This window comes from Galeopterus variegatus, unplaced genomic scaffold (genome assembly GCF_000696425.1).
Source record: "Galeopterus variegatus unplaced genomic scaffold, G_variegatus-3.0.2 Scaffold6271, whole genome shotgun sequence".
In the NCBI taxonomy this organism is placed as follows: Eukaryota; Metazoa; Chordata; class Mammalia; order Dermoptera; family Cynocephalidae; genus Galeopterus; species Galeopterus variegatus.
In genome coordinates, this window is record NW_007732382.1 from 30,354 (window position 1) to 51,483 (window position 21,130).

Genomic DNA, 21,130 nt, shown 5'->3' on the forward strand with positions numbered 1-21,130 from the left:
GGCCCTAGCCCTCAAGCTATGGGAATGATTTGACCCAGCCCCCCCCCTCAGACCCCATCTCTTCCCCCTCTCCCCTTGCTGCTCTAATGTGCCTGGCCTCCCCCTCCAGGAACTGGCCACTTTCTGCCCCCTCTTCCCCAAAGACAATCTATCTGTCTGTCTCCCTCTCCTCCAAGTCTGCTCAAATCTTATCTGAGGGCCCCATCTGTAACCTCCACCCCCAACCTGCCCCCTCTGCCCCTCACTTTCTCTCCAGGGCACTTGCTGCCACTCAGCGCACTGTTTTGTGTATTTACCATGCTGCTGTCTGTTTCCCCACTAGAACATGAGCTCCATGGGGGGAGTGCAGGGATTCCTGTGCTCTGTGTTCACTGCTGTGTCCCCAGTGCCCAGCACATAGTAGGCCCTCAGTAAATATTTGTTGAAGGGACTGTATAAGGCACTGAGCTAGGCTTTCTGCAGGAACCATATCTGGTTCTGGTTCTTTGGGTTTGACAACTGAGGTGCCCACTACCTGCCTCACCATCTACCCAAATGTTGCCTAGTCGCTTGGAGTCAAAATGAGGTGGCTGGTGGAAAAGGCAGAGGACTGGTCTCAAGTCTTGTTCCCTGCCTCCCACCCTGTCTCTTTCTCCATACTGCAGCCCTTGGAGGGACTCCTGCCTCTTTGCAGTCCTCAGGCCAGGGCACACTGGAATCACCGAAGGAAGGCTCAACTCAGAGTGGCAGGCAGAGATGGAAATGCCCATGCATGGAATCCCAGACTGGACCGATGACTTTTGGTGTGCCCTAACAGTCAGTTAACCTCTCCGGCTGCTTTTCCTTGCTTGCCAAGTACAAGCTGCTGTTCCCCGGGAGCACAGACATAACTCTTGGGTAATCACTCAAGTGCTGAGGGGTGTGCTCAGCAATTTGAGGACATGAGGGGCTGCTGCATGTGTTGTGGCTCTTCTGTAAGCACCTAATGCACTACTAACCTGTAGTTTAGGACCTGGGGAGAAAATGACTCTGTAATAAATAAAATGATGTCTCTGGGCTAGAACAACAGGCATTATATAATTACAGAACAAAGAGCATATTGTTTTCTGGATATGAATACTGGCTACAGAAATCAAATTTACCTCATTGGATGTGAGAAAATTACTTTAAAAATTGATTTATAAGTAGCTCTATAAAACTAAACCTGCAATCCTTCCTCTCCTGAATGTTCTTTGAGATGTGTCTGAATACTGCTGTCAATGCTTGATTGCATCTCTGTAATTGTCTTTTTATGGATGGCCTTTTTTTCCTCTGATGCAGAGGAATGTATTAGTAAAATCAAGGTTTCTTCCAGAAAAAAACAGAAGCCAGATTAGACCATTCTTTGTATCGATGCACATCCGTTTTTGCAAAAAGAGACAATTTTACTTAAAGATGTGGTTTTCGCCTTTTAGAAAGCTATTTTCTAACTATCTGCCCTTAGTAAAGAAAGTAATTAATTGGTACTAAGGTATTAAGCAATAGTTAAGCAGAGATAAGATGGGGGATGTTGTCATAGTGATCCGTGAGAGTCGGGTAGAAGTAATACGAAAATGAGCCATTGGCGCCAAATGTTTAGTGACTAAATGTTAAACACAAGGACTCCAGAGTGATATGAGAGTTTAGGTTGACGAGACTGTCAATGTTACAAGTTAGAACTCAGTTTAGAAACATTTATTCAGAGCTTTTCCAGCTTTGTTCTTCTCAGGAGCATCCCTGGATCTCTTTGGGGAGGAAGGAATAAAGGGGGTTTCTCCGTCCACACTGGTCTGATTCCAGCCCCTGGACTGTCACTAACCCCAGCATCCCACCTGCACAAACAGTTGAATATGTGGACCCAAACACTGGGTGACATGCAGTGCCTCGGCAACAGCCAGTCCTCAGAGGACGTCCACACTCACATGAGCACTACTGTTGGTTATCCAGAGCACACAGGACGCAATGCAGGCACAGGTGAGCATGGGCAAGCATCCCCATGGACACATGCAATGAACATGCATGTGCACACATGTGTGCACATGGGCAAACCCACCAGCTGTCTATGGCTGACCACCCTGGCTGACATTGGGGTTCCTGTGCAGTTTGCTTCCTTCCAGCGCCTCGGAGGACAGACTTGCTGCCCTGCAAGGACCAGTAGAACCAGTTCTCTTGCTCAGAGTCCTTTTAAAAAAGAAGTTTCTGCAACCTGACGCAATCCCTAAGTAGCCACCTGAGTCCCCAGGGGAGGGCTGCTGTGGACAGCCACCCTTAGTGTAAGCAACCTGGAGTGGATCTGTGCTCCTTCCCAGCCCAGAAGAGGGACCTGAAGAGGGAGTCAGAGGCTGAGGGAAGCCACTGTGGGAAGGGCTCCTGGGTCCCCAGGACCTCAAGGCCTCTGCTGGTCTATGCGGCCAGTCTCTCCCTATGTCTGTGAGTGCCACAGGGAGGCACCTCAATTCTCTGTGCATCACTACACTGTCCCCAGGTCTCCTTCCTTGCATGATGCCATGTGCATATGGGCTCAACTGATATTTGGTGAATGGATGAAGATGTGTTAGCCAGCTCTTGTGTGGCATGATGCCATGTGCATATGGGCTCAACTGATATTTGGTGAATGGATGAAGATGTGTTAGCCAGCTCTTGGGGAGCCTGAAAGGAAGGATGGTGAAGAATTAACATTACCCAAAGAGAGGTTCAGCCTTTGCCCTTAGCTACTAGGAGGTGATCTTTAGGCCTGGGAATGTGCTGCTTCACAGTAGTCTCCATGTTTCCCTGGGGTCTTTGGGCCCTGTGATGTCAGTTCTGCCTCTTGAGGGACTGGAGACTAAGGTCAGCTATGTGGGCAGTATGTGATTGAACTCCAGTAAAAACTCTGGACACTGATGCTTGGATGAGCTGCCCTGGTTGGCAATAGTCTATGCATATTGTCACACATTGATGCTGGGAAAGTAACATGTCCCTGCCTCCAGTGGGAGAGGACAATAGAAGCTCCACATTTGGACACCTCCTGGACCTGCCCTGTGGCCTTCCTCCCTTGGCTGATTTTAATCTACTCCTTCTTGCAATGAACTGTAACTATGAGGATAACAGCTTTAAGTGAATCTGTAAATCCTTCCAGCAAATTATTGAACCGAAGGGTAGTTTGGGGGACTCCCACCGACTTGCAACTGATGTCAGAAGTCAGGGCAATTTTGTGTGAATTGTTCTCTCTAACTTCACTGTTTCCTCTAAAACTCAAACAGGAGGTTCTGACCCAGCTGTGTGGATGCTGAAATTTCACACCTATGGATGAACTTGAGCATCTGGGTGCATACAGGTATCCAGACACTTGCAACGGAAGGCTCACATCAGAGACATTGCTCTGGGCACTCAGCCTGTCCATCCTCAGAGGCCAGAGGGCGGATACCTCCTGACTGGCCAGGACTCCAGAGTGTCATTTGGTATGGGTGGCAGCTGATAGGGTCTTCTGGTGCAGTATGGGCCTGATTCCCTGAATGGGGCTTTGGATCCTTGGCCAGTCAGCTGGTGTGTCCAGCTGGGGCAGGGAGGGACTCAGGCATCAGACTGGACTCAGTTCCAGACTGCCTTGAACATGCTGCTTTCCTTTGGAAACCTGCAAATCTCCCCTGGGGGGCCCTTGGCTGAGAAGGCCATGCTGAGGGTGCCAGCTCCTGACTCTAACCTGGACCAGGCTTGCAGCCATGACAGCAAATTACTGTCCTTGAAACACCCCAGGGAGGATTTGAATAAATTTCCTTCTACGGCTCATTTCAGGGACCAAGAAGATATTCAATCAGGAATTTTCTCCTGACATGGTGTTTAAAACTCTTATATACTGTTGGAGAGGGTGTAAATTGGTGCAACCTTTTTGGAGTGAGATTTAGCAATATCCATCAAAACTAAAAATGTGCTACTTCTAAGAACTTATCTTGCAGATTACTTTACAAAACTATGCAAAGAGATGTGTATAAGGATGTTTGCTGCAGAATTGTTTGCAGCAGACAAAGCCTGAAAACAGGCTGAATATGAGCCCCGCTGCTTGGGGGGTGTCTGGGCAGAGCAGGAGCATGGGCATGGCTCAGGGGCTGCAGGGCCTCCTGGTGACTCCCTTCTCCTTGCTCAGGGGGAGAGTGCCCTTTGGAGGGTTGGGCTCCAGTCTGTGATGGCCAAGAGAGACATTGATTGGCCTCCTCCACTGGCTGGGCCTCTGTAGGGGGGTAGTGAGGCTCAGAGAGAGAGGCTCTGTGGAGAGTTCCTGGGCTCTGTGTTTGGGGTCCAGAAGCTGAATCAGGACCTTTGTAAGGGACACTGTACCTTGGAGATGGGGCCAGAAGTGATCACTGAGCATAAGTCAATCCCTGAAGCAAATACTAAGAGGGGAAAGGGGTGCCTTTGAGGAAGCCGCTGAGAAAGCTAAGGCCAGAGGAGGTACTGGGGGGGCAGAGCCATCCCGAGAGTTCCACAGGCTGGTGTGCCACAGGCCCAGGCCCCCACCTCTTGGAGAGCTCCTGACAACATTCTTAGCCATTTGAACTCATCCATAGCTCAAGAGAACCGAATGTTCAGGTGCAACCAGGGTTTTCAACACAAGCTGGAGAGAACTGGCCAAAGTCTTTAAATGTTTCAAGTGTAGTGTTTTCCAAGATTTTAAAACAAAATGTACCCAAGCATTTAATGATATTATTTTAATGCAGAACCTACAACCACTGTCTATCATGTTGCAAGCAGCTCTCCATGCTAATCAAACGCCTCTCATCTTTTTACAATGGATTCATGACTGGTTCATATAAAGACAATAAAAATTAAATGAGTCATGAGCTCCTAAATCATTTTCTTTTGGTCTTTTTAATAACTCACTTCCAAAGAAGAGCTAACCGAGAGCATATGCTTCATTAGAATTTTTTGTTCTCGGTTTTACACCATTTAGGCATGGGAAAAAAGTGAACCTTTTAACACATCCTTCAAACACTGTCACAAATACTTTCTTCTAATGGGTTTTGTTTTGCTGCTTTTATCACTGTACTCTGCCTGCCGACATTAGAAAGCCCCAAATAGCGAGATTCAGTTAAAAAAAACCAAAACCCAAAAAACAGTGGCTCTTTCAAGTCATTTGAAATATACTGAGTTTGTTGTAGGCTTTTTAAAAAAAGAAATACAAAATAAAGAAATAAAAAATACAATAGAAAAATGTTTCCTCTCCCTGAGAATATCCTGGCCAAACAATTCCTCGTGCTGGTCTCAGAGTGTGCTGCTCCCCTTCCTTGCTGGGGCCAGAGCCAGCAGCTGATGAGAACTGGAACGCCCTACACATGGCCCCACTTCCAAGCGGCTGCATTGCCCTGCGGCCTGCGAACTGTGGCTGGTTTGGCAGGAGGCAGGTGTAGCTGGTCCCAGCGCGAAGCCTTGGCAATGGTGGGTGCGAGGTACTATGTCCCCAGAGAGCTCTGGCTGGGTGTGTAGTCTGGCTGCAGGCCCGTGGGCAAGTTCCTTGATGCTTTCAAGTTAAGTAAGCCCAATTTCCTCATGGAGGCATGGTAAGGATGCTTGTGGGCTGACTGGCACAGAACCTGGCATCCACGTGGGGCTGCATAGTGTTAGCGACACAAGCACCAGCAACAACTAGCAAAGATTCAGCTGGCCAGCTATTATTTGTGGCTTTTGGGATGTCCTGTCCCTGCTTCTGCCCCCTCCTGGGCAGGTCCCCTGACCCTCAGGACCATGAGGAGCAGTGAGGAAGACAGTTATGAGGGGGAGGGAAGGTGACATTGCTGAGGTTGGACTTGCAGACTGGGTTTGGGGACAGTCACCTGTCCCTTCGCCCCACCCAGAGTGGCTGCTGCGTGTCTGGGTGGTTGAAGATCCAGTGGCTGAGGCCCAGAACGGGTTTGCACATTCTGTTTCTGCAGAAAGTGAGGCAGCACCTCCCCCACCCTCCCACCAACCCCTAGTATGGGGGTCAGGGTAGGGACAGGAGCATATGGCTCTACCTCTGAGATGGACCTCACCCCTGCCCCCAAAGCCCCCAGGAGACAGGGGCTGCAGGGGAGCTCACCAGGGAAGGGTGAGGTATGCTCCTGCTCTGTGGTTTGGGTGAGAAAGCCAGGTGTCCATGTGGGATCAGGGTCCCTGCCTGCAAAGTGCCTTCCTTATCACAGGATTGTGTGACCTCAGGGTTGGGAGAGTCCCTAAAGAATAACCAAGTCCTCTTTCTGACTGGATACTTACAGTGACAGGCAACTTGCAGCCTCCTAAGACAGCCCTGGTGCCTGGTCAGAGTTTTCCCTGAGGATAAGCTTCACCCCATGGGCTCTGGTTGTGGCCCTTGGGTGTGGTGGCGTACCCCTCCCCCACATGGCATTGTGTCATCTTAGCAGAGCAGGGCCCTCAGGCCAGAGGGATCTGACCACTGGCTTCTTGTGCCCACAGTGGGAGGGGTCTGGGGGCTCTATGGTGGAGGGCTTGGGGCTGAGGGCTCCTCTTCTCTCAGACAAACACAGGCACACTCTTGGGCCTGAGCCCAGGCCAGGCAGAGCTCAGGTGCTGCTGTGGCCACCCCCAGCTTAGCTTCTGGGATGGGGAGCAGTGGGCTGTGGTTCCTCGAGGGCTGTGGTGTGGGGGGCACAGGTCTGAAGTGCGCCCAGACCCACAGCTGCTTCTGCAAAGAAACTGGCAGTTGGCCGGGAAGTAAACAAATTACAGGCCGCTCATTTTTAGCTCTGCGGAATACGAGCGTGAGCAGAAACTCTGGATTTCTCATCAAATAGAAGGAGGTGTCATAATCCAGGGACCCCCTGCCAAGTGTTGCTGCCAGTTCCCTGGGCTGCTGCCCGTGCTGGGGAGCACCTGTTTTGGGGGCGTTGCCCTGTTAGTCTGTAGGGCTGGTCTCTGCTCAGCGGTGGTCTCGTTTTCCCTCCTGCCAGCTGGGCTGGGTGAAGCTGAGGTCTCCTGTAAAGCAGCGGCTCAGGCATCCTCAGGAGGCGCACCAGGTCCAGGCCCAACTTGCTGACAACCTTGAGAAGTGAAGGCTGTGAACTGAGCCACGGCCATGCAGAGGGAACTCGGGCTGGAGCCACTGTGGCCTGCGGCACTGCTCCACTCCAAATGTGCCACTGGGGAAGTCAGAGAGGAGGAACACCCTGAGAGTACCAGTAGGGCTTCCCTCGTTTCTGGGTCCCACGTTATTTGGGGTCTTCCTTGGATGCATGTTTAATCTCAGGCTGGAAGGGGCTCAGGATCTTGTAGCACACACATCAGACCACGTCACTTCCCCTTCAAAAATCTGTGGGCTCCCCACTATCTACAGGGGAACGGCCAACACTCCTATGTTAACATTCAAGGCCCGTCGTATTCTGCCCCCAGCCTGTCCCTCCACACTCCTCTCTCGCTTATCCCTGTCCCTGAAGCCCCAGCCAGAATGGCTCCTTTCTCTTGCCCCAGCAACAGGTGTTCGTGGATATCTCGCCCTGCTGGAGGAGGCTGGCTGGGGTCAGTGTCTTTGCTCTGTGCTCTGGCACAGGGCTTGCAACTCTCCAGCACTTAGTAAGTGATGATTCCCCATGTACGCCATCTGGATGGGCACACACACGATCAGTGACTCATAAGTGATGCTGACAGCGACACTGCTTGCTGCAGAATCTGTGTGGCTCCTCACTTGGCTCCGGGCTAGAGGGGTACATTTACTTTCTGATCAAATATTATTCTGATGCTCAAGGCATCCTTGATGTTTGCAAGTCAGAAAAGTTTAATTACATGTGTCATTAGGATGGCATTCTGTAATAGCTCTGTGACTGAATTCATTAACAGAATTCTTTAACAGATAAGACAAATTAATATTTTGTTGCCCATGAAAGCTTCTCATTAAGAGAGTAGTGAAAAAGTGATTAATATTTTGTTGCCAATCAAGATATCTCACACAAATGACAAAGGAAGGAGGCCCACACCTCTTCGTGCTCTGGAATCTCCCCACCCTGTGTTCTGAAGGCTGATCAGCTTGCTGTTTGCAGCAGTGTTTGGGTACCAGTCACTAACTACACCACCAGTGATCGTATTTCATCTCTCCCTGTGGCAGCGTGAGAGGGCACTGAGACTACGGACCAAGGGGCCCTGGGGCCCCCATCAACCCGGGAATCTTTGCTTCATCAAAGGATGTCCTCCCCTGACCAATTCTTGCTTCAAAAATGCCCTGCGAATCCTGCTTTCCTCCTGGAGGGCTGCTCTTCTCATGTCCCCAGAGGGGGGTTGCCACTTATGAATACCTACTGTATGCCAGGCACTGAAAAGTTGCTTCATACACATGTTCAGCCTGAAAATGCCCATGCAAGGACACTCTGATCTCCATTTCTCCTTAGGCAGAGCTTACCTAGGCCTCTATGGATTTTCTGGAGGTGGCCAGTCAGTGTCTCTCTCCCTGGATGAGTCAAGGCTGACGTGGACTGTGTTGCCCATCCCAACTACAAGCAGCAGCGCTATGCCAGGGCCATATCTGCCTGGCTGGGGAGCCTCATGGGGCTGCTGCTGGCTGTGTGTTGGGGACTCAGGCTGCACAGTGTTGAAAATGCTATTTAATAGCAGCACTAGTGATAATTTTAATAATAGTAGTAATGAAAATGAGAGTGATAATAGCATTTACAGAATACTATGTGCTAAAAACTTCTCATGTATCTTCTCATTTCATCTTCATTATCACCCTATGAGGCAGATACTAGTATTTATCCCCATTTCACAGATGAGGAAACTGAGGCTTAGAGAGGTCAAGGTTACTCAACTAGTAAGTGGCAGAGCTGAGACTTAAACCCAGGCCTTTTGACCCTGGAGCTGGTGCCCTTCCTAAGCAGGCTGTGCTGCCCGCTCCCTGAGGTGGGGAGGGGTGGCATGTGTGTGTTGTGTGTGCTCTGTGTGGGCTTGCATGCATCAGGTGAGGACCCCTGTGGGGCTGGTGCTGCCCCGCACCCTCACATGGGGGGTTCTGAGAAGCATGGGGCCCTGCCTATTTGCAGGCTACCGACTCGGCCATGAGCCCCAAGTGTTTCCTGGGAGGTAACGAGGGGCCATTAATCTCTGGTTGCAGCCACAATTACCCAAATTGCTAACCTTATTGTGAAAAGTAGAAATGCAGCTGAGTTGGTGCTGGAGGCATGTTTGAGAAGTGGGAAAAACACCCAAAGTAGTTTAATTAACCAATGGCAAGTACATTAAGAGGGGTTCTGCCTCTGCCTTTATTTCTGATGTCTTTAAATAGAGCACCAAGTAATGTACATGGATGCTCAGACAGACACAGGCAGACCTGTCCTGCTACTGAATCAGTCACTACTGGCTGAAGATGCTTAAAGGCTGACAGCCCACCTTGAGAGCTTTTGCACACATGAAATGTGCACCCCAACACACACACACACCCTAGGCTTTAAAAATATGATACTGCCCTTTCTAGCTAAGGTCTCAGGCAAGCCCCGGCCATCTCAGGCTCAGAGGATGAAGCACTCTGCCCACAAGCACCTGTCTATCAAGCATCTACCAGGGTTGTGCTGTGCTGCCATTTGGAGATGTGCAGGATACTGCCTATGCTCACCACAGCAGGGAAATTGCAAGGAAACAATCCTGCCCAGTGTGACGGGAGCGGGGGAGGGAAGGGCACTCCTGTACCAGCCAGCTATGCCCAGGGTGGAATCTGAACAGTGGCCCCCTCTTTCCATCTGCTTCCCCCATGACCTCCAGGGGTGTAGCCAAAGCAGCCTAGAGAGTATCAGAGTTCTAACTTTGGTGGTTCCTGCAGTGTTTCATGCTGGGCCTCTCGGGGCCTCTCGCTCCACAAAGCAGTTTCAGAGTTGAAAGGGACCTTCAAGGTCATGGCTTAGCTGCCCGCATGTGGCTAGCAGCATTGTTGACCACAGTCCCTGCTTCAGCTTACATGCCCCTAGGGATGGGGAGCTCACTGCCTCCTGAGATGGCTCTCTCCATGTTTCAGAGTTGAAAGGGACCTTCAAGGTCATGGCTTAGCTGCCCGCATGTGGCTAGCAGCATTGTTGACCACAGTCCGTGCTTCAGCTTACATGCCCCTAGGGATGGGGAGCTCACTGCCTCCTGAGATGGCTCTCTCCATTGTGGGGCAGGTTTGATGTCCGGAATGGTGTTCCATCTAAGGAGCCCAAGTTTGTCTTCTTTTGGGGTGCACCTTGGCTCTTTGTGCTAGTCTAACTCATGGGGTCCTAAAGACCAGGTCAATTTCCTCTGCCCAGCACCTACCCCACCACCTTAGTGATATTAGGAACTGACTACTCACCCCATAGCTCTACCTTCTTTGGGCCAAGCATCCCACAGGGGACCAGCTGTCCTGTCTTGACCCAAGGAGACCAGGGCTGCCCCCTTTTCTGCCTGAAAACTGTATTCCTGTTACTATAGCCCAAGACCTGTGAGCTGTCCTGGCAGCTCACTATATGGGTGACGTCACTGTTTCCTCACATGAACTTCTGGGAAGCCACATCACTCCCTGTGCCAAACCTGGACCAATAAATATACTTGAATTATTTCACTTCTTCAAGTCCAATAGAAGGGAGGTGTTGCTTTTCTTATAGATTAATTCATTGAAGATCAGCAGGTTAAGAAATTACTGAAAGTCACAAGCTGTTATGGGTGATGTTGGGACCCCACCCAGGCTTCCTGGCCCCTCAGAGTACAGAAGTAGCCCCGTTGGTCATGATAGCTGCGTGAGCTCAGCTGCTCTCTTCTTCCACGTAGTACCACTCAACCCACCAAACCCTCATCCCCTCAGCAGGCAAAGAAGTTCCCCGAGACAGGCCCCTCTGTCCTGACCTGGTTTCCCTCCAGCCAACCCAGCCCAAAGGCTCACCTCTGCCCTCCTCAGGGGCTACCCCTTTCCCCATGTCCCGCTGTCTACATCCCTCCCAGCTTTAGGGTCCAAAGTCTCCCCCTCAGGGCCCCCTGCTCTGGGGCCTCCTGCCTGGCTGTGCTCTCTGTCTGCCTGTGGTCCATCCCTCTGAGCCATGTGAGCAAGCCTACATAGCCCACTCCTCTCCATGGCCATTCTCAGGGCCTTCCAAGGCGTTGGCTAATGCAGGCCCCGGTCAGAGGCCACCTGCCCTGACCTTAGCCAGGTGTGGCTGCCGGGCTGATGGCCACTACTCACCTATTCTCTGCACATGCTGGAGATTTTCCAATACCTCCAGGCTGACAACAGGCTGGAAAGGCACCAAATGTGGGATGTTAAACTAAAACGCAACGGCCCTGCCATGGCCACAGGCAACTTGCGTAGTTTTCTTTTCCTGGTAGCTACACTTGAGCTCAGAACGGGTTCCAAGTGACTTACATTGATGTCTTCCAAGTCCAGGAAGTTCAGGGTGAGCCCATTGCGCTTCCAGACGATTGGTGGCCTCAGGTCTCCACGGACAGCGCAAGTCAGCACTGTGCTCAGCCCCACAGTGGTGACTTACATTGATGTCTTCCAAGTCCAGGAAGTTCAGGGTGAGCCCATTGCGCTTCCATACGATTGGTGGCCTCAGGTCTCCACGGACAGCGCAAGTCAGCACTGTGCTCAGCCCCACAGTCACTGTGGTCACAATGACCCTGTCCTCAGGGGCGAGGCTGAGCTGAACCACCTCTGCAAAGGGAAAGGAGAAGGCAGTCAATCACAGGCCCAGAGGGTGGAGTCTCAACTTGAGGCAACAGCCACGATTTACTCAAGGGCAGGGGTCCAGGAGGGCTTCAAGCCTCCCTGGAAATGTTTTACAGTGTGCTGACTAAATGTACAGATGGACACTTTTGCTGGGAGAGGGGCCACGACTTACATCAGATGCTGAAAAGACTCAGTGAGTCAAAACAGGTTGGGAAGGATAGATAATGTGCAGGGCAGCCACCTGGGCCATGGATTTGTGAGTTCAGTCTGGCGCATGGGCTGCCAGGGACCCGGGGCCATTATGCAGAGACCAGGGAGCCAGGTGTGTGGCGCCTGCTGGTTCCCTGACCTAATGAAGTCTGGGCCTTGCTCAGCGCAGTCAAGGTCTGCTGGGTGAGCCGACAGTTTTCTCATCCATCTGGGAGCAATTTAAAGGTTGTACTGTCTGAAATCTGGGGAATGAACTGGCTGACCTTTGAAGGTCTGTTTCCGCCTGAGGATTTGCTGAACTTGGATTTGGATTTCTGTTCTGTGACCATGCACTGTGGCCTTTAATTTTTTGAAGTGTAGTTCAGGCTGTACAAATTAATAAGACTTGCCACTTGATAACTGGCATTAAGACTGATCATTCTTCAAGCAAATGGGAAGAGTACGAAATATTTTTCTGTAATCCTAGGCTTTTTGAAATTCTCAGGATTTATGAAAAATTAATCAAACTCAGGTTGCTCAAATGCCCGAGTGTGATCAGGCTTGGGGGAGAGTCACTGGCCGATGGACAGGACTGATTCCCTCTTGCTCTTCCCCCAAACCTGCCCACTCAGGGGGCGTGGGGCAGCTGCCAGGGGCTGCGTGAGCTGAGGGAGGCAGTCTGGCTCTGGGGGTCTGTGTCTATTCTGGGATGTTGAGAGTCCTATTCATTCTTACTATATTGGGGCCCGGGAGGCCCCGACAGGTGTGTTCCCCAAAAGATCTGGAACAAAGCACAGAGTTGGGAGCTGACCTCTGTGACTCAGTGGGACACTCGTGAGCTGTGACCAGGCAGCAACACCACCGTAGGCAGCATGTCTGTGTTCACACCCTCTTGCCAGCATGTGTGTGGGGTGGGGGTGGTAGGGGGGGAGGGAGAGCAGCAGTGGAAGCAGGTGCCTAAGGTCACTCCTGGGCAGCAGAGCCCATCCTCCTCCACAAACATTCATGGCCCAGCCCTGGGCTCACGGGAATGAACAAGATCTACATGGCTACTTCAAAAAGTTCGTGGAAGAATAGAATTCGAAGATAATATGAATCTTCCCATGAATTTTTTGGAGTACCCTTGTACACTAGGTACTTCACCAGTGCTTGTAGGATGGATGGATGAAAACCGGAGAAAATGGAAATAAGAAGGAAAAGAGCCAGCAGGCCAGTGGGGAGGGGGTGGTCACACACAGGAAAAATGTGACTCTCGCGGAAGGAGCCGCAGGAGAAGAGAGAAGCACCAAGTGATTGATGCAGACGCAACCGGCACAATATTTTACAAACATAGTGATGTATTTCAAGTTCCCTCTTAAATCACGTTCTGCTTGCTGCCCGCCCACCTCTGAGTCATGAGGCTTATTCTCAGGGCAGGAGAGAAGAAGCATTGACTCTCTGTAGCAAGACCCAGGCTTGGGGCAGGGGGGCGGGAGGGAGAATTTGCTAAAATTGTTTAGCTCCCATTGTACTCTGCGGGACTTTAGGACTCAGAACCCAGAGCTGTCCCCAGTGTAGAGGAGGTACCCCTTCCTTATTGGGTGACTACAAGGCTCCCCTAGGCTGTGAGGATCTGTGCTGTAGAAGCAAGAAGGGGTATGGAAGGCCTGCTCCTCCTCCCAGGGGGTTGCGGGAATAAGAGAGATGGTGGGAAGGGTGAGGCGGGAGAGCCAGGCACTGCGTTTACCTGCCAGAGCCCCCTCGGCTCCCGGCCATTCATTGGCCAGGCTGTGAGATGCTCTGTTCCTCTGTACCCCAGGACTGCACTGTGGCAGACCAGGGCCCCAAGGAACTGCCCTGGGCCTCGAGGGGTGCCCCGTGCTATGGGGTTTATGGGAGGCCAGCCTGGGGGAGCATCCCCACTCCAGATCCCAGGAATATGCCAGGCTAGACCAAGAGCACAGCCAGGGCTGAGCTCAGCTGAGTGCCCTCAGACAATGGGGCCCTGGCAGTGGGAGCCAGGGGCAGCAGAGGACAGCCTTGCCACTTCCTTGTGCACTTAAGCCAGCCTGGAGAGCAGCTGGGGACATGTGGAAGGTGGAGGCAGAAAGCATTTTTCTTTGCCAGAGTGTTACTTATGTGGACCGGTAACACTGTCACCTCGGACTAAGCTTTAAAACGGAGTGAGAATTTAGTTGCATTTTTCTCTCAATGGGGTGGGGCATGTGAAGAAGTCATTTAGGTACAAAATGAACCGGCTTTTGGAGGTGGCAGGGTTTCCCCTGGGCCCTAGAGCTCCGCTGCTCAGGTGTGGTTCCCCAGCTACTTGTGTCGCATCTCTGGGGGTGGGTGATCAAAACACAAATTCCTGTTCCTCTGCCTCAGGCTGGTGCAGACCCTTTGGTGGGCATCCAGATTTTAACGAGCATCCCAGGGGGTCTGTGGTACCCTGAGGCCTGAGAACCACTGCCTAACAAGAAGAGAGGGGGCTGGGTAGATAGAAAGGTGGAGTGTGGGTGGGGGATGGGGAAATGAGGCATCTGGTAGGCTGCGGTCCGGGGGCCCTTATTTGGAATACAGGACCTATGTGAAATGCAGAAACCCCCTCCTCCAAGTGGCTCCAAAGTAATATATTTCAAGCAGTTTTAGAAAAAGATCTGGAGGAGCCTCAGGGCTAAAAACAAACAAACAAGCAAGCAAAAAAACCCAAGTGAGAGTTGGAAGCCTTCTGTGTCCCTCTGGTCCTCTGCTGGCTGGGGTGCCGGTTGCCACACTCTCTCCAAGTGCATTCCTAGTTATTTGTATGTATGAAGACGTGCACTTCGCACAGGAAAAACTCGTGAAATTAGAATACGTGAATACTGACAGAACCATCAAAATTCTGCTCCTGTCGGCTACACAAACATTAACCAAACAGCAAATATTTGGATCATTTAAAGTTTAATTAAATGAATGTTTTATTGGATTTAATTCGTGTCAATATTCCCCAGCTCCTTTAAAAATTCTGAAGAGATTTAAGGCTACTGAACCCTCCTCTTCCACACTCACTCCAAGTTATTTACTGCTCAACAAGCCCTCCTGCAATGAGACAGTATCACGGGCTGGGGCTGGAGTGAACAGGGCAGGACAGCTGGGCTCCAGGCCTGGCTGTGACAAACTGAATGGCCTTGGGCAGGTCCCTTCCTGTCCCTGGACCTCAGTTTAGACATCGATAAAATGAGGAATGGGATAGGAGGGCTCTGGAGCCCATCTTGTTTTTAGGTTCTGGGATTCTGAGCAGATTTTTCTAAGTGGATGTCTCTGCAGAACCATCTCAGTCCTGCAGCTGCTGCCTGCTGTGCCTTCCCTTGCCCCCAAGTGTCATCTGCCTCTGCTCTTTGCCCACTTGCCCGTGATGGTAAAATTGACGCCTCAAGTGGAGGCACCAATGGTTCCCAAGTCTCACAGAGGCTTCCCTACTGACCCTTGAGTCCTCCCCTCATCTCCATCCCGGGCCCCTCAACAGCCTCCTGTGTGGTCACCCCTGCAGTTTGCCTCTGTCATCGCTTGCAGAACAAGGTACATCACAGCCCTGCTTGAAAGCCATCGGTGGCTCACAGCCCTGCTTGAAAGCCATCAGTGGCTCCCTATTACCCACAGATTTACCACGTGCAATTCAGAACAGTTCCTGATCTTGCCCCTCCTTTGTCTCCAGCATTATCTACCAGCTGGTTCATCACAGCCCTGCTTGAAAGCCATCGGTGGCTCCCTATTACCCACAGATTTACCACGTGGAATTCAGAACAGTTCCTGATCTTGCCCCTCCTTTGTCTCCAGCATTATCTACCAGCTGGTTCCCGTCCCGTCTGCATTTTTGGACCTCGGCATGTGCTGCTTAGCACCTTCTACGTGTCCATTCTGAGCTCATGTTCTTGGCCCCCACTTCCGAGATGACCTCAGGGGATGTTTCTTGGATCCTGACATTTTAATATAAGGAAACACTTGGACAGATACTAGGTAAAAAGACTGAAAGAGATTGTTCTGGTGAATTTTTCAGGACTTTTTAAGGCTTAAGTAACAGAAACTCTCAGAAATGCTCAACTAGTTTAGGAAAGAAAAAAGGAAGATGGTGTATTTCCCATAATGGGAAATCTAAGGGGGGCAGAGAAGGCTGCAGAAAGCTGGGCCCTAAACAGTGGCATTCTCTGCTTGGTTGCAAGATGTCCAGGGGTGGCCCCACACTCACATGGTCCCTGTATGTGGGATTCCAAGACAGGGAACAAATAAGTCTTTCTTGAGGGCCCTGGAGAAAAGTATGGGGGAAACTCTTGGCCAGACATGGCTCCTGCATTCTTCCCTGAAGTAATCACTGAGGCCAAGTGGACTGAATATTGTACAGTCACAGGATTGACTGACTCATTAGGCCTGGGCCAAGAGGACTGGGTGGTTGGGGTGGGGCCAACAGAAAGGGTGTGGTGGGCAGATCAACACCCCATACCACCTTAGGGATGCAGAGGGCCCCTTCTCCTTGCCTCCCATCACTGCCCCATCTGGAAGCCTGGAAACGTGCATGGTCAGGGAAGACAGGAGGAGTCATACTGTGAAGACAGTGAGAATCCTCAGAGCTGAAACCTGATTTAGGTACTGTGGCTTGTCCCCCACCCCCACCGCTTCTGTGCAGAGTGATGGGGGCAGCTTTCACAGGGAGGGGTTGGTGGTGGTGGTGTGGCCCAGCTGAAGGGACCTCAGTCCTCTTGAGCCTCACGTGGTAATGGGGAGGGTCCTCTATCTTTGTTCAGTGATTACACATCTGCTGAAGCTCACCTCTGCAACAGGCACATCAGCAGGGCAGGGGACCAGAGAAGTCCCAGGCCTGGTCCCTGTTCTGGTAGGGAGCTGAGTCACATGAGAGGAAGATAAAGAAGCCACAGGCTGTCCTCCAAGACAGCTGCCTGAGGAAAAGTCTACGAGGGTTGTCTAGCTCCTGGCCGTGGCTTGGTGCTTCTGGGGTACTGACCTTCTGTGGTCCCATTGGCCACTGCATGGGCAGGTTTCCAAGGTCATGCTCAGATTGTGATAAGGGGACAGTGAGAGAGGGCTTGGCCAGGGGCTGATGTCACATCAGGGATGAGGGTGTGTCTATGTAAGAGGCTGGTGTCTTGGGAAAGAGAGGGCTGGGCTGGGGGTCAGAACAGCCATTGGGGAGCTTGTCTGGCACTGCTGGGCAGAAGTCTGTGCCCCCAGAGATGCCCCTGCTATCAGAGCTGGCACTGGAAAGCTGCTTGGCGAGTAGGGATTTGAGGATGGCAAGGGAGTTGGGGGGTTCTTACTCCCCTTGTGTCTGCTGGGATGAGGAGGCACTGGCCACACCTCGATGATTTTAAAAGTCAGCAAGGATTCATTAGCACAAAGGCTCTAGTTAGGCTGCGTGCCCCATAGTGGGATCCCAGGCAGGGCTGCTGGGCTCTGTGGTGCCCTGCATGGTGCCTGGCACACAGGAGGTGGGCTTGAGGCCAAGGCGTCTCTTTAGGCCCTCCAAACTAGAGCAGTAGCACGCTGTGGTTTTCCAGACACAAGGTATCGCAAACAGCAGTCCTCACCTTCCTTCCTGCACACTTGGAGCTTGGAGAAAAGGGGTGGCTGCAGGGAATTCATAAGCCCACATAAGCAGGCTAACAAACATCTTTCTTGAAAGCAGGAGTCCATAAAATTTTAGTCGCTGGAGAACTGGGTTTTAGCTCCTGTTACAGCTTTCCCTTAATCTCAGGCGCTATTTCTCACACTGACTTGAACTCGATGAGACACTCATAAACCCATCAGCACCCTCTCAGACTGGATTCTGGTGCTGCGTAGCAATAGAAATTAAATTTCTCAAATTCTTGTCAAGTTGGTGTTAGTTTTCTTATGTCAGAAATGTACTAATGGAACACATTCCTACCTGGACATTTGCCATTTTTCAAATGATGTTCTCCACAAAAAGACCCTGTCAAAAGCTCAACGGACCTGCCCACACATGAATATTTTTGACTGAGCCTTGAAGGGTCCCCAGGCTCAGGGGACTGCCTGTGACTTAGGGCAATTTGCAGAGAGACCCCAGGCCAGGTGCTTAGACACATCTCTGTAGCTGCAGGCTCTCTCACACTGTTCTCTTTGTAAATTAATGTGCTTTCCCTGGAATGAACACTTCACGTACACTGCGAGCCACCGAAGGAGGTGTGGCACCATGTGACAAATCCTACTGATTTGGTCTCACCCCTGTGACCACAGCCACACTGTGAAGTTGGTGAGAAAGGGGGAAGAGTGTGTATGCCCAACGTCTTCTGACCAAATAGAGGACAGGCAACATCCAACATCTTCTGGACCCTATGACTTCAACTGATGTTTACAAAGGGGTGCTGCTTTGGCTTGCCCAGGTGGACAGTGCTTGGGCTGAGGGTGGGATTGGGAGGTGGTGTGCTTTTTACCTCCCCTGTACCCTCTGTCAGAGGCTGCCGCTTCAGGCTTTTTTAAAGCATCTGCTGAAGCTTTGCAGGTGGGAGGCTGGGAGTAGGTTTTCCTGTAGTCTTTCATCTTGACGTGTGTTTTGAGCACCGGGGTGTGTGCAGCTTGCACAGGTGGCTCTGGACTAGCCAGACTTACTCCAGAGCCACACAAGAGAGCACCTGCACATGTCCAAAATTCCCTGTTTCTTCATGTGTAATCTGATTCAATTTTTCTGCCATTGGCATATTCCCTCTTGCTTGCTTCATTTTGGGGATGGCAATAAACTTATTAGTTAATTACCTGCAGATCTGTGGGTAATTTACTTTTTTAATTGACTTAGGTTGCTTGGTGTTACTTCAGTCTTTGTTACAGTTAGTTACCAGGTTCTGTTCTCTGGTGTAAACAAACATCTTTGTAAGCTGCGTAAAGACAGAAACCATATCTGTTTCATTAGTTCTGTATCCCTAACACTTAGTACAATGCCTAGCACACAGAAGAGTAGTTTTAAACAAGTGAATTATTAGGGTAGTGCTCATTTGGTAAATATTTATTGAACACCTACTATGTGCCAGGATATGGTGGGAATATACTGGCAAGCAGAACAGGCTCAGTGCTTGCTAGTCTGGAGCTCACAGCTTAGCAGGAAAGACAAGTGTTAAATGGGGAGGAAGAGCAGAGACCTGATGTCTGTCCACAGACCCTGGGTTAAGAGCCCTTGACTCCTGCAGCACCTGGCTGCATTCTCTTGGTAGAGCCCTCTCTGTGTGCCCAGTGCTGAGCACCGTGCGAGTGGACACAGAAGGCAGACCCATGTTCTGCTCTCGAGTTGCCCCAGTCTGGTGTAGCATTCTCCTTGTTTGCAGGAGGGACCTGTGCAGTGGCAGGGTTACCTGGGTATCCCTCTGAGCTCTGGCACTCCATTTTGTGTCCTCTGGCCAATAAACATTTTCATCTTTGTGAAAACTAAATCTCAATGTGACTGTTGGGTGCAGAGGAGTGGGAATTTAGAGTTCAGTGCCCAGGAGCTGTGACACCACCATCCAGGGTGCCCTGGAGTGCAAGGGTGTGGAGGCAGCAGAGACATCAATTGGAAGGAGCAGGGGGTAAACACCAAAGTGGAAAGCCCAGGGCCTCCTGGTCAGAAGGATGCATGGCCGTCATGGTGCCCTGCACCAGCTCTCCCACCCATGCTGGAGTGCAAGGGTGTGGAGGCAGCAGAGACATCAATTGGAAGGAGCAGGGGGTAAACACCAAAGTGGAAAGCCCAGAGCCTCCTGGTCAGAAGGATGCATGGCCGTCATGGTGCCCTGCACCAGCTCTCCCACCCATGCTCATCTTTGTACCTGAGTTAGACTTGGTCAGATTGGCCAGCCTGTGGGTCTCCCACACCCTGCGGAGTCTACTCCCGAAGATGATGAAAACTTCAGCTCAAGATATTTACAAAAGGAAAGTATACTAAATGTCTATTACTTTGGTGACTTTATGGGAAAAGAATGTATTATCTCATATAACTATACACTAAACACTCAGAATTTACAAAAATTCCTACAGATCTTTAAGGTTGGATTCAGAATCTCTTGAACAAGTCAGTGGAGAAGCGCAAACAGCTTTTACCTAACCAGAAAGAGGGTGCCATACTGTGTGTTTCCAAATGCTGGTCATTTTCCAATTCCTGAACACCACTAAGACTATTTCTGGCCTCTCTTGGGGACAGGATGAGGCCATGTGACTGGGTCTGACCAATGGGAGGTCAACATGTCTGGTCACACAACCCCCATGTCATTGTGATGTTTAATTTCACATGTTAACTTGCCAGGGCCACAGGGTGCCCAGATATTTGTTCAAACATTATTCAGGGTGAGGGTGTTTCTGGATGAGATTAATGTTTGAATCAGTGGAATGAGTAAAGCAGATAACCCTCCCTAATGTGGGTGGGCCTCATCCAATCAGTTGAAGACCTGAATAGAACAAAAAGGCTGATTAAGAGGGAACGCCTTCTGCCTAACTGCTTGAGCTGGGACATTGGTCTTTTCCTGCCTTTGGGCTTGAACTGAAACACTGGCTCTTCCTGGGTCTTGAGACGGCTGACTTTCAGACTGGAACTTACACCCTTGGCTCTCCTGGGTCTCTAGCTTGCCAATAGCAGATCTTGGGACTTGTCAGCCTCATAATCTCTCTCTCTCCACACACACACACACACACACACACACACACACACACACACACACACACACACACACACACAAAGGTACTTCAAAAGTTCATGGAAAAATAGAATCAAAAGGTAATCCGAATATTTCCATGGACTTTTTGAAGTACTGGGGTTTGGGTATCTCCTATTGGTTCTGCTTTTCTGGAGAACCCTGACTAATCCAGTCACCATCTGCTCTCTTCTCCCCTCCTGTGGAGACCACGTGGTCATGAATTCAGTGAGAGCAAAGAACGCAGCCTCCTTGTCGCTGTTTGAGGAGAGCTGCCTGACCCCATCAGACCTGATGAGGGTGAGAAATCAGCTTTACTGCATTACACTACTGAGATTTGGGGGTTTCTACAGCAGCTGGTGTTAATCACCAAATACACCCCCCCAGAAGGGAAAGAAATACAAGTTAATGTATTTCCACTGAAGAAATCATGGTGAGATGTGGAAGGGACCTTTGAGAGGTCAAGTCATCCAGGTCAGGAAACTTTTTTTTTTTTTTTGTCTTTTGTCTTTTTTCCGTGTCCGGCAACGGATCGCAACCCTCAGTGTTGCCCCCGTACCGGACCGGGGACCAGCAACGGGATTGCAACCCTCGGTGTTGCTCCCGTGCCTCGCTCAGCCAGTGAGCGGGAACCGGTCTGTATGTGGGATCCGAACCCTCGGGCGGGAGCGCCACC

The 21,130-nt window shown here is 50.8% G+C and overlaps 1 protein-coding gene across 1 annotated transcript in view; it reads right to left on the reverse strand.

Annotated features, from left to right (window-relative positions):
- LOC103606082 (follistatin-related protein 4) overlaps positions 1–21,130 on the reverse strand; it is a gene marked incomplete at its 3' end in the record, with an annotated part of 108,789 nt that overhangs the window by 22,394 nt on the left and 65,265 nt on the right. The window contains exon 4 of the mRNA XM_008590679.1: positions 11,442–11,608. Coding sequence (XP_008588901.1) covers positions 11,442–11,608 — 167 coding nt within the window. The remainder of the gene's footprint in view (positions 1–11,441; positions 11,609–21,130) is intronic.